At 45.9% G+C, this 12,235-nt stretch overlaps 1 protein-coding gene across 1 annotated transcript in view; it reads left to right on the top strand.

Moving 5' to 3' along the window:
* The window catches only part of EFCAB8 (EF-hand calcium binding domain 8), a 58,422-nt gene that overhangs the window by 250 nt on the left and 45,937 nt on the right, over positions 1 to 12,235 (top strand). Inside the window, exon 2 of the mRNA XM_035122016.3 lies at positions 6,543 to 6,609. Within this exon, the coding sequence (XP_034977907.3) occupies positions 6,543 to 6,609 (67 nt within the window). The remainder of the gene's footprint in view (positions 1 to 6,542; positions 6,610 to 12,235) is intronic.

Below are 12,235 nucleotides of genomic sequence, written 5' to 3' on the forward strand. Positions count from 1 at the left end.
GCAGAAATGCAAATTCACATTAAATCAATATGCTTATGCGTTTGTTGAAAGGCTCTCCCCTGCCTGCCCATGTGTGCATGGAGAAGGCGCTCTGTGCTTAAGAAGCCTCTCCACCCACTAGACTCAGCTGGCTGGTGGCAATCCTAAATGTGGATTGTAGGCTCCTTGGAGGCAGGGTCCTCTCTGCTGCTTGTTTGTTACTCTCTCTGAAGCTCCTTGGTAGATAATAAGGTGTCCCTGTGTATTATAGTCACTCCCTGTTTACCTGTCCTCTCTCCATGATGGAACTGGGATAGAATGGCTCAGGCAATCCCTGAGGTACTCTGCATCTAAGTTATTCAGGGCTTTATGAATTAAAACCAGAATATTGACAAGTTGGAAGGTGTGCAGAGGAGGGCGGCCAAGATGATCAAGGGTCTGGAAACCAAGCCTGATGAGGAGCAGTTGAAGGAACTGGGTATGTTTAGCCTGGAAAAGAGGAGATATGATGGCCACCTTCAAATATCTCAAGGATTGTCACATGGAAGAGGGAACATGCTTGTTTTCTCCTGCTCTGGAAGGTAGGACTTGAACCAATAGCTTCAAATTGCAGGAAAGGAGATTCCGGCTAGACATACGAAAAAACTTTCTGGCAATAAGAGCTGTTTGACAGTGGAATGGTCTCCCTCGGGAGGTGGTGGGCTCTCCTTCCTTGGGGACTTTTAAGCAGAGGTTGGATGGCCACCTGCCATAGATGCTTTAGCTGAGATTCCTGCATTGCAGCGGGTTGGACTAGATGACACTCAGGGTCCCTTCCAACTCTACAGTTCTATGATACTATCATTCTGTGAACCTGGCTTGGTAGTCGATGGGCAGTCAGGGCAGCTGCTTTAACAATGGTGCCACATGTTTCTGACCAGAAGCTCTCACTTCTGTGCCAGCTGGAGCTTCTGAACCAGGCCCAAGGGCAGCCCCACGGAGAGCACATTACAGTAGTCTAGCCTTGAGGTAACCAATGGATGGACTTCAGTGGTCAGGCTATGCCTGTCTGGGAACGGCCATAGTTGGTGAACCAAACAAAGCTGATAAAAGGCAGTCCTAGCCAGAGAGGAAAATTGGGCCTCTAGCAACAAAGATGTTCCCAGGAGGACCTCTAAGCTATGCATTTGCTCCTTCAGGTAACTTACCAATTTCCCAAATGTGGGAATGACCCACCTGAAGAGCCTCTGGTCTTCCTGGGATTCCCTTGCAGAGGGAGCTGCTGCCAGTCAGACCAGGTGATGAAGTGGGCTTGATGGCCAAGGATGGCTTGATAGAACAGTTTTATTTGTCCCAGACATGATTTGCGAAAGCACATGTGTGTCATGACAGCTCATGCCTCCACACTCTCAGCAGCAATGGCTCCTCAATGCACCCTTAGAGTCTGACTACAGGTGAAGGGGAAGGCAACATCCTGGAAAACAGAGCCTGCAAAATTCTGACTGTAGCGTGGCATCTCTTAAAACAGCTTTCATAAGCTCTTTTTGTTGTTGTTTAGTCATTTAGTCGTGTCCGACTCTTCGTGACCCCATGGACCAGAGCACGCCAGGCACTCCTGTCTTCCACTGCCTCCCGCAGTTTGGTCAAACTCATGTTTGTAGCTTTGAGAACACTGTCCAACCATCTCGTCCTCTGTCATCCCCTTCTCCTAGTGCCCTCCATCTTTCCCAACATCAAGGTCTTTTCCAAGGATTCTTCTCTTCTCATGAGGTGGCCAAAGTATTGGAACCGCAGCATCAGGATCTGTCCTTCCAGTGAGCACTCAGGGCTGATTTCATTTAGAATGGATAGGTTTGATCTTCTTGGAGCCCATGGGACTCTCAAGAGTCTCCTCCAGCACCAAAATTCAAAAGCATCAATTCTTTGGCAATCAGCCTTCTTTATGGTCCAACTCTCACTTCCATACATCACTACTGGGAAAACCATAGCTTTAATTATACGGACCTTTGTCGGCAAGGTGATGTCTCTGCTTTTTAAGATGCTGTCTAGGTTTGTCATTGCTTTTCTCCCAAGAAGCAGGAGTCTTTTAATTTCGTGACTGCTGTCACCATCTGCAGTGATCAAGGAGCCCAAGAAAGTAAAATCTCTCACTGCCTCCATTTCTTCCCCTTCTATTTGCCAGGAGGTGATGGGACCAGTGGCCATGATCTTGTTTTTTTTTATGTTGAGCTTCAGACCGTATTTTGCGCTCTCCTCTTTCACCCTCTTTTTACATTGTTCATCTTTTTGTGTCTAGGTGTTCTTGGACTCCAGCTCCCATCAGCCCTAGCTAGCCCAGCCAATAATTAGGGGTTCTGGGAGTTGTAGTTCCAACAGCATTTGGAGAGCACCATCTTGGCTACCTTACATGATTTATTTAAGGCAGCATCTTGAGTATGTGTGACAGGCAGAACTGAGACCCTGGCCTGCTTTGCCCTTAGCAAGGTTGTCGCATCCTGTGCGTTCAGCCAACCGTCTGCCAACCTGGTGCCCTCCAGATGTTGCCCGAGTGCAACTCTCATCAGTCCCAAGCCAATGCAGCTGTCCTTATGGGAGTTGCAGTCCCACAAGAGCCAGGTGAACATTGGACCCTGACAATGCTCTGAGCAGCAAGCACATCCTAGATGTCATAGATTCCCTGGAAAGCAGCTATTTATTTATAATTTGTTTTACAAATTTATAAACCGCTTCACAGCCTGCGGCCATCAAAGCAGTATATAGCAGGATAAAAACAAGGTTTTGAATCCTTAAAAACGCTGTAAAAATAGAACCCTTTCCTGCAGATTTAACAAGTTAGCCCCCACCCACCACAGGGAGGAGAGGGCTGTCAATGGCAAGCCAAAGAAATCAACAGGTGCAGCTCCCCCCACCTGCTGCACTTCCAAGCTGTGCAATGCTTCACCTGTTGAACCTCTGCCCATCAAAGACTTTGCTGAGTGCACTCAGAGGTCCATGTAGCCTGACATTTTGTCAGGCCCCTGTGGAAAACAGAGCCGTGCCCAAGGAACAGGATTCAGCCTATGCCTTAAAGAGAGAGTGGTTTATTTCCAATGCTGTGCTAAGTACTGTCTATTCCTGCATATAAGACTACTTTTTAACCCAGGAAAATCTTCTCAAAAGTCGGGGGTTGTCTTATACACCGGGTCGTATTTCTTATCTCCCGCTTGGACTACTGCAATGCGCTCTACGTGGGGCTACCTTTAAAGGTGACTCGGAAACTACAATAATCCAGAATGCAGCAGCTAGACTAGTGACTGGGAGCGGCCGCCAAGACCACATAACACCGGTCTTGAAAGATCTACATTGGCTCCCAGTACGTTTCCGAGCACAGTTCAAAGTGTTGGTGCTGACCTTTAAAGCCCTAAACGGCCTCGGTCCAGTATACCTGAAGGAGCGTCTCCACCTCCATCATTCTGCCCAGACACTGAGGTCCAGCACCGAGGGCCTTCTGGCGGTTCCCTCATTGCGAGAAGCCAAGTTGCAGGGAACTAGGCTGAGGGCCTTCTCGGTGGTGGCGCCTGCCCTGTGGAACGCCCTCCCAACAGATGTCAAAGAGGAAAACAACTACCAGACTTTTAGAAGGCATCTGAAGGCAGCCCTGTTCAGGGAGGCTTTTAATGTTTAATAGATTACTGTGTTTTATTTTTCTGTTGTAAGCCGCCCAGAGTGGCTGGGGAAACCCAGCCAGATGGGCGGGGAATAAATTATTATTATTATTATTATTATTATTATTATTATTATTATTATTATTATTATACGGCAAGTATATCCCAAACTCTATATTTTAACTGGAAAAGTTGGGGGTCGTCTTATATGCCTAGTCATTTTATACGCCGGAATATACAGGTAAGCGTCCTATCACCGCTTGTGCAATGAGACTCCTCCTCCTCCTCTTCCTGTGCCCCCCAAATCTGTTCTGGAGTTACCCCCAGATTTATGGAGGGCCTGGGTTGCTCACACATGGGCAGGAGCAGGGTTGTGCATAAGTTTTGTTGAGTGAGTGGACAGGACGCATAAAGTACAGTGGTACCTCGCATTTCTGACATCTCCGTTGCCGAACGTTTCGGTTTTCGAACACCGAAAACCCAGAAGTAAACGTTTCTTTTTTCCAACGCGCCTCAGAAGCCAAACGGCTTCCGCTGTGTGTTTCTGCTGCTTTTCACAATTTTCACGATTGAATTAGCAGGCTGCCCTTTGCGCCTCTGTTTTCGAACGTTTCTGAAGTCGAACGGTCTTCCGGAACGGATTACATTCAAAAACCGAGGTACCATTGTACGTATTTATGCAGCACATAGTTAAATTGTGGAACTCCCTCCCGCAGGAGGTAGTGAGGGCCACTAGCCTTGATGAGGATTAGACCAATTCACAGAGGAAAAGGCTATCAATGGCTACTCGCCATGAAAGCTGTGTTCTTCTGGATCCCCATTGCTGGAAACCACAAGAGAGGAGAATTGCTCTTGTGTTCAGATCCTCCTTGGGGGAGTGGTGGCTTTCCCTTTGGGTCCTCTGGTTGGCCCCTGTGAGAATATAGGACACTGGAGTATACGGGCCACTGGCCTGATCCAGCAGATGCTCAGAGATTGGCAGGGGCCTTTGATCAACAGATGGGAGCAGACCATTGGGATGATCTAGCGAATGCTCTTTGTATGTTCCTATGTAGACTGGGATACAGCTCATTCGCTAGAGACACTTGCTCTCAGGGTCATGGGTTCGAGCCCCATGGTGGGCAAAAGAAGCCTGCATTGCAGGGGGTGCGACTAGATGACCCTCGGGGGTCCCTTCCAACCCTACAGTTCTATGTTTAAAAGGAGCAGGGTGAGGGGTTGCAGTCAAGAAACCGGGGATACAGTGAGCTGGCATAGGAAGTGGTGCTTGCGTCTGGAGTCTACGGAGCCTGGCTTTGCCCGCTATTCCTTCCGGCAAGAAGTCAATCGTTTCAGGCTCCCTGCCAGGGGTGGAGACCCCTCCTTTGCCATGCAGAGCTGCTGGTTGCGCCTGCTGAGCTTTGGCCCCTTCCAAGCTGCTTGCCCTTGGGGATGACAGCCTGCCTGGAATGCCCAAAGGAGGGACAGGAGGATCTCAGGGGCGGGGCCTGGGAGGGGGGGATGGAACCTGGAGTTTACCGGCTTTTCAGATCCCTGGCAGAAAACAGTTTTACTGGCCAGAGCGGAGCAGCAAATGCTGGCTCGTGCTGGCGATCCTACGTCCCTGTGGGCAGTAGTGAACGCCATTAGAAAAAAATCAGTTTCAGATTAATCGCTGGGCACCCATAAGCATCTCCCAGAATTTTGCAGATCTGCAGAGTGTGGCTGTAGCATCCTGAAGGTCCAGAGCTGAACGGAAAGGTACCACTCCTTGCTCCAGTTGATGCCAGCTTGTGCACACAAATGCTTTTAAAGGTTCTTTGTTTTCAAGCATCTGCTTCTGCCTTCTGTTTGCTGCCTCCTTCTCCTCTTACCCATCTTCTGTGGAGCAGCAACGAGCTACTGCAGGCCTTGCTTTCACTGCTTGGCATACCTGTCCCCATTGCCACCTGCCTGCCGGCAGCCTCATCTTTGAGGCTCCCATTGCAGTTCAGGTCGCCAACTTCATTTCCCAGCTTCTGCTCCTGTGCCTTTCACAACAGTTTTGATCAGCTGTTGTTAACAGGCAACTGTGCCAATCTCTCATACTAATTTTAAGGAGGGTTATTTGCCATGGGATCATAATGAAACATGGAATGGTGCTTCTCTTGCAAGCTGGGAAAAGCCCCACTTGCTGATTTTTGTTCATCAAGCTGTTTTTCAAGGCACAGGAGGAGGCAACCCTTCCCCTCAAAATCCCCATTGTCCTAGGCATGTTTTGCAATAATGAATTTCATTAGTGCAAGCAGTTTTTGAGCTCTGGGTGCAGTACTGCGCCTAAGATTTCATTTGTTGTATTTTATGCTGTTTTTTAAGTTGTTTTTAATTAATGTTTCATATTTCATATTTGCTGTTAGCCGCCCTGAGCCCAGTTTTCAAATTGGGAAGGGCGGAGTATAAATAACAATTATTATTATTATTATTATTATTATTATTATTATTATTATTATTAAAACTGCCGAGTGGAAGGAAAGGAGGACCTTTTTCTGCCTCCCCACTTCCACCTATACTTTCTGAAGACTGGAGAAGAGACCCTCTTAAGAATATTAGGGGGGTGGGCAGGGAAAGGACTAGAAGACCATGTAAAAAATGAACATAATATTTTAGCTGCAGTTCATTCATTTTCAGCTTTGTATTCCTGTTATTAAATAGTGTGCCTAGACATTCCATTGTTGTGCCCATAACCTCGGTTTAAGTTGCCATTTAGCTCCTAGCTAAGTGTGAGCTTCCTGGTTGGGTGACCATTCCCATTTTACAGAAGGAATCATTGAGGCAGAGCATGAGGAACGCAGCCAAGACCACTCCTTAAATCTCAGAGAAGCTGAACGCTCACAAGCTTGAATCCATCCAAAGGAGTGGGGACCTTGTCTTTCAAATACTTAAAAGTGCTAATTGGTTTTGCTTTCTTTCCAATACTTTTAGGGGAGGCCAAGAATTTGAGAAGCAACTCACCACTCAGCAGCTTCTTCCACCAGCAGCCCCTCCCCTAGTAAGTATGTGTTGGGAAGATGTACTGTTGTTTATTTGGGTATCTATCAAAAGGCGTATGTACGTATGCCATGAAAATATGTATATCAAAGCGATATATCAAAGCTGTAATCTGGGATATCTGAGGCTTCTCTGCCAGGCCGCCTCTGGCCATGCTTCTTGGAATTGTAGAGTTGGAAGGGACCCCAGGGTCATCTAGTCCAACCCCCTGAAAGGCAGGCATCTTGCCCACAGCTGTCCCTGGGATGGCTCGAACCATTGACGTTCTGGTTGGCCTTGAACTGTGAAGATGCCTCTTAACTTGCCTAGATGGACATGTGTGTGCAGAAACCTCAGAAATTTAAGTAGCTCAAACTTGGCCCGTTGCGCAAATGCAAGAGCCCCACCCACATTTTGCCCCCAGGCCCGCCCACCACCAATGTGCAGCCCCTGGAAGGTTTGACTGTGAGCAAATGTGGCTCTTGGCTCTGATCTGTCTCCACAGTCCGAGGCAGCACTGCCAGTTTCTGGAAACTACAGGAGGCGAGAGGGCTCCTATGCTCGGATCCCGCTTGCGGGTTTCATACTTATGGGAATGTTAGGGATGTGGATTAGGATATATTATTAGATAGATCCTATCCAAGCTTGTGTTAGCAAGCTTCCAATATCAGCAGAGTGACATTCCCCTTTTGTGCGCAGCAAAGCATGTGCGTTAGATTCGCTAGAATCTCTATAACAATATTACACTTCCTGGCAAAGGTCCCCTTTGTCCCTCTTAAAAGAAATACACAACACAGTGTTTATAAAATAAGATAGAGTTTACTTACAGTTTCATCCTGAGTTACAGCATAATCTCAGAAAGGCAGGCTTGCTTAGAAAAGTTACAAGTACATATATATCTAGAGACTACTTAGTAAAGTAAGACTCCATTTGGTCTCACTCTTGGCTGCAGGCCTAGAGTGAGAACCATGCTAACTGGAGATTCTCTGGAGATGTGTTCCCATCGAAGGAGGAAGTAGCTAAGAGAGAGAGTGATTGCAGGCTAGGGCTTTTGTCTAATCCAACTCATTTGCATGTCTGAGGGAACAGGAACTGACCTGTAGTCAGGTGTCCCTCCAGGTGAGTTCCTGTTAGTGGACACTCTAGGAACTGTTGTGACTTGTCTGCCCCAGTGTTCCATCCCACAAACCCCTTCTCAGGCAATTCACAACATTCATTACATACAAAACAAAACATAAGCAACTTTATTCAACCACCCAAGAGTCCCAGCTTGACACGCAGGTTCTGGAAACTCTGTCTTGGCAGGGGTTTTGTTAGGATGTCTGCTGTCATCTCCGATGTGCAGCAGTACGACAGTTCGACAAGTCCATCTTGTATCATCTGGCGAACGTAGTGGTACCTGACCCCAATGTGTTTTGAGCGTGCTAGGAACTTCTCATTCTGCGCCAGCTTTAGACAGCTTTGGTTGTCCTCCAGCAGGCTTATAGGTTCCTTTCTCTCCACGCCAAAGTCTGTTAGGAGTTGGTCCAGCCAGGAAATCTCTCTGCACGCTTCTGTAGCCGCAACATATTCCGATTCTGTAGACGATAAAGCTATACATTTCTGTTTATAACTGCCCCATGTGATAGCTCCGCCCCCATACATAAAGACATGCCCGCTTGTGGATTTATAATCAGAATTATCACCCGCCCAGTCAGCATCAGTGTACCCAATGAGCTTAGGGTCACTGACAGCTGGTAACTTTAATTTACAATCCATTGTACCCTTAAGATATCGAACCACCCTCTTCACACCAACCCAATCATGCTCAGTGGGACTACTCACTTTCCTGCTGAGAATCCCTACTGCATTGGCTAAATCAGGTCTGCATGTGGTAACTAAATACAAAAGTTTACCAATTGCTGAACGATACTCGGTGTTGTTTGGCAGCAGCTTCGAATCCTCTTGGTTCTTTAAGAAGTCTGTAGCCATCGGGGTGTCGACGGGTTTTGCATCCTGCAATTGCATACTCTCCAACAGTTCAATTATCTTTTGCTTCTGATTAAGTAGAAATGAACCATCCTGTTCTCTTTCCACTTGAATCCCAAGGTAATACTCAACTGGTCCTAATTCCTTCACTTGCACTTCCTTGTTGAGGTGCTGGACTACATTTTTATAATCCCTGTCATTTGACGTTGCGATTAAAAGGTCGTCAACGAAGGCAAGAATATAAGAAAATTGTCCATTACTCTGCTTAGTGTACAAACACTTGTCAGCTTCACCTTGCTTGTACCCAAGTTTCACCAGCATTCCATGCAATTTCAAGTTCCAGGCTCTGGCTGCTTGTTTTAAACCATACAGTCCCTTTTGAAGCTTGCAAACCAAATGTGCCTCATTTGGCTTTATAAAACCTTTAGGCTGCTTCATGTAAATTTCTTCAGAAATTTCCCCATGCAAAAACGCAGTAGCTATATCGATGTGTTTCACCTCCATCCCTTTTGATGCTGCGATGCTTAAAAGTAATCTTACGCTACTGTATCTTACTGTCGGTGCAAAGACTTGGTCATAGTCGTGGCCATATTGCTGTGAAAAACCTTGTGCCACTAGTCTTGCTTTGTAACGTTGCACCTCCCCTTCTGAACCCCTTTTAACCTTGAACACCCATTTGCTCCCAATTGCTTTCTTACCAGCAGGCAATTCTGTGAGTGTCCAGGTCTTGTTCTTGTGCAGTGCGTCAATCTCCTCCTGCGCGGCTTTCCTCCAGAGACTGGCTTCGGTGGCTGGCATCTGCTCTACCTCTTCCCAAGTGGAAGGTTCTGGTGGAGACGCCGACCCTGCAAAGTAGGACAGTCGTAGTGGCGGAACACCCTTGTTGGTTCTGGATGAGCATCTGACCTCTGGTTGTGCAACCGCATCAGCATCCTCATCCTCCTCCAACGCTGGCATGTCCACGTACAGCTCCTCCTCTTCGTCTCTGGTGCCGCCAGGGGTCTGGACCTCTGCGTCTTCTGGGGTGTCGCCTGTAGGGGGTGTTGTGACACTAGAAGGTATATTAGTTCCTTGTGCTAAAGGAAAACTTATAAACTCTTCATCTGGTGACTCTCTAGAACAGTCAATAACAGTGTTCTTTGTATCAAACTTTCCTAGTTCATCAAAATGAACCACATGGTATGGGTCTACTCTGCCACTCTTTGGATCTAGAACTCTATATCCCTTTCCTCCAGGAGCATATCCAACCAGGATACCTGCTTTTGCTCTGGAGTCAAGCTTGTGTCTGCGCTCTTTGGGCACGTGGTAATAACAGACACTTCCAAACACACGTATGTGCTGCAGACTTGGGACTCTCCCGTGCCAAAGTTCAAATGGTGTGCGTTCTGCACCCTTTGTAAGCAATCTGTTTTGCAAATAAATCGCCGTATTCGCCGCTTCACCCCATAGCTTCTGTGACAAGTTGGCCTCTTTTAACATGCACCTTGTCATCTCCATAATAGACCTAAACTTTCTCTCAGCAATGGAGTTCTGTTGAGGCGTGTAAGCAACTGTAGTTACATGTGCTATGCCTTCTTGTGCCATGATGGCCTTCATCTGCCGTGAGCAAAACTCTCCACCATTATCCGAAATTAAGGTGGAAGGAGCTCTCTGGAATTTGTTCTTCACCATGTTTAAGTACAGTTTGAACAATTCCGGTGTCTGACTCTTTTCCTCTAGAAAATATCCAACACAATATCTTGAGAAGTCATCTATAAATATCAGAATGTACTTATTGTTTCCTAGGGAAGGTACATTCAGCGGACCACATAGGTCAGTATGAACAGTGTCCATGACTTTTGTGCTTCTCTTCTCTGTACAACGTGGGAAGGAAGGCTTGACTGCCTTTTCAGTTATGCAAGTTGTACAGTTTGGCATTGGTGTACTGCAATTCTTTACCTGTAGACCTTTTACCAGATTTTCCTTCTGCATTTTCAGGATAAGGTTGGTATCCCTGTGTCCAAGCCTTTTGTGCCAGAGTTCCAGATCTGGTTGATCCTTTCTGCTGGGTTGTGCAACCCTTGCAGACTCATTCTCTGAAATATCAATCTCATACACATCATTGATTAGTTTGGCTTGAATAAACACTTCACCATCTTTTATCACATTGCATTGTCCATTTTTAAATATAATTTCAAAACCTTTCTTGTCCAAGCTAGACACACTTATTAGATTACAGTTCAGCTTTGGTGCATACTTAACATTACTCACTGTAGTATCAAAAGACTCATTGTTCACTTTGAAATTCAAGTTCAAAGATCCTGCACCTATTGACTTTATAACATTTCCATCAGCAATTTCAATCTCAGACTGTTTATTATTGTCTATTTCATTGAAATATTCCCTTTTATAACAGAAATGGCTGCTTGCTGCACTGTCCAGAAGCCACTTATTGCGCTTTCCTTCACAGCTCTGGAAAGCTACATTTCTTTCTTGCAATATCATTGCCCGCCCACGCCCCCCCTTCTTTTCGCCTTTTGGTGGAAAGGGGCGGGATTTATTCCTAGGTGCCCGGCATTCCTTCGCCATGTGCCCTTTTAAATTGCAGTTAAAGCAAATTATTTCCTTTGGCGTTTGTCTGGACCTTTGAAAATGCTTGGAAGCATAATTAGTGTCCTTTCTCCCTGTATTCCTTTCTAAAGAATCAAGGCAATCTCTGCATTCCTCTCTCAAATGATCAATCAGTTCTTCAAAAGTCAGGTCCTTTTTGTGATCCATGCAACTCTTGAATGAACTGAAGCTTGGTCCTAGAGATGCTATCAAAAATGAAACCTTTGTTTCTTCATCAAGGGCTTTAGGAGTAAGATCAATCCTCTGAACAATTTCACTAAATTTGCTGATATGGTCAGTGAATTCTTCTCTTGAATTCATCCTCAGCGCAGTTAATTTGCTCATTAAATTCCTGTAGGAGTTCTTAGTAGATGCTCCATACCTGCGCTCAATATCTTTTAAGATTTTAGCTGCATCATCTTTGCTATTAACTGATGTTAGATGCCTGTTGCGAAGTCCACTCAAAATTATGTATCTGGCCTCGCTGTTCATGCGTTTCCAATTTGCTATCTTGGCTAAATCCTCTGCTGTTGTGCCAGTGGGCATAGCTTTTTCAATGGCATCCAAAACATTCCTTGCATCTAAAAATGCTATCAGGCGTTGTTTCCAAAATACATAATTGTCATCATCTAGAGCCATGAATCCTGGCTTAACTCCACTATCAAAATCTGCAAAAGCCATCTTGGAATCTCAAAATTCTAAAAATTTCTCAAAATTCAAAAATTTGCCAAAAATTCCAAAATCAAAATCTCTAAAAATATCTCAAAATGCAAAATAATCTTCACTGCCTCTGAGTTCTCAGTGCTGTAAACTCTGAGGGAGGGGAGGGGTAGCTAATCCCCTAGGCACACTGGAGAACAATAGACCATGTGCTCACCAGGAAGTTCTAACTGAAAAAATCCTACCCAGTTCAAAATCACAATCCAAAGCAATCCTTCAAAAATACACAAAAATACGCAGTCCTGGGCCGTAATAACCCTTTATGGGAATGTTAGGGATGTGGATTAGGATATATTATTAGATAGATCCTATCCAAGCTTGTGTTAGCAAGCTTCCAATATCAGCAGAGTGACATTCCCCTTTTGTGCGCA

Source organism: Zootoca vivipara, chromosome 7, assembly GCF_965207765.1.
Source record: "Zootoca vivipara chromosome 7, rZooViv2.hap1.1, whole genome shotgun sequence".
Taxonomy (NCBI): domain Eukaryota; kingdom Metazoa; phylum Chordata; class Lepidosauria; order Squamata; family Lacertidae; genus Zootoca; species Zootoca vivipara.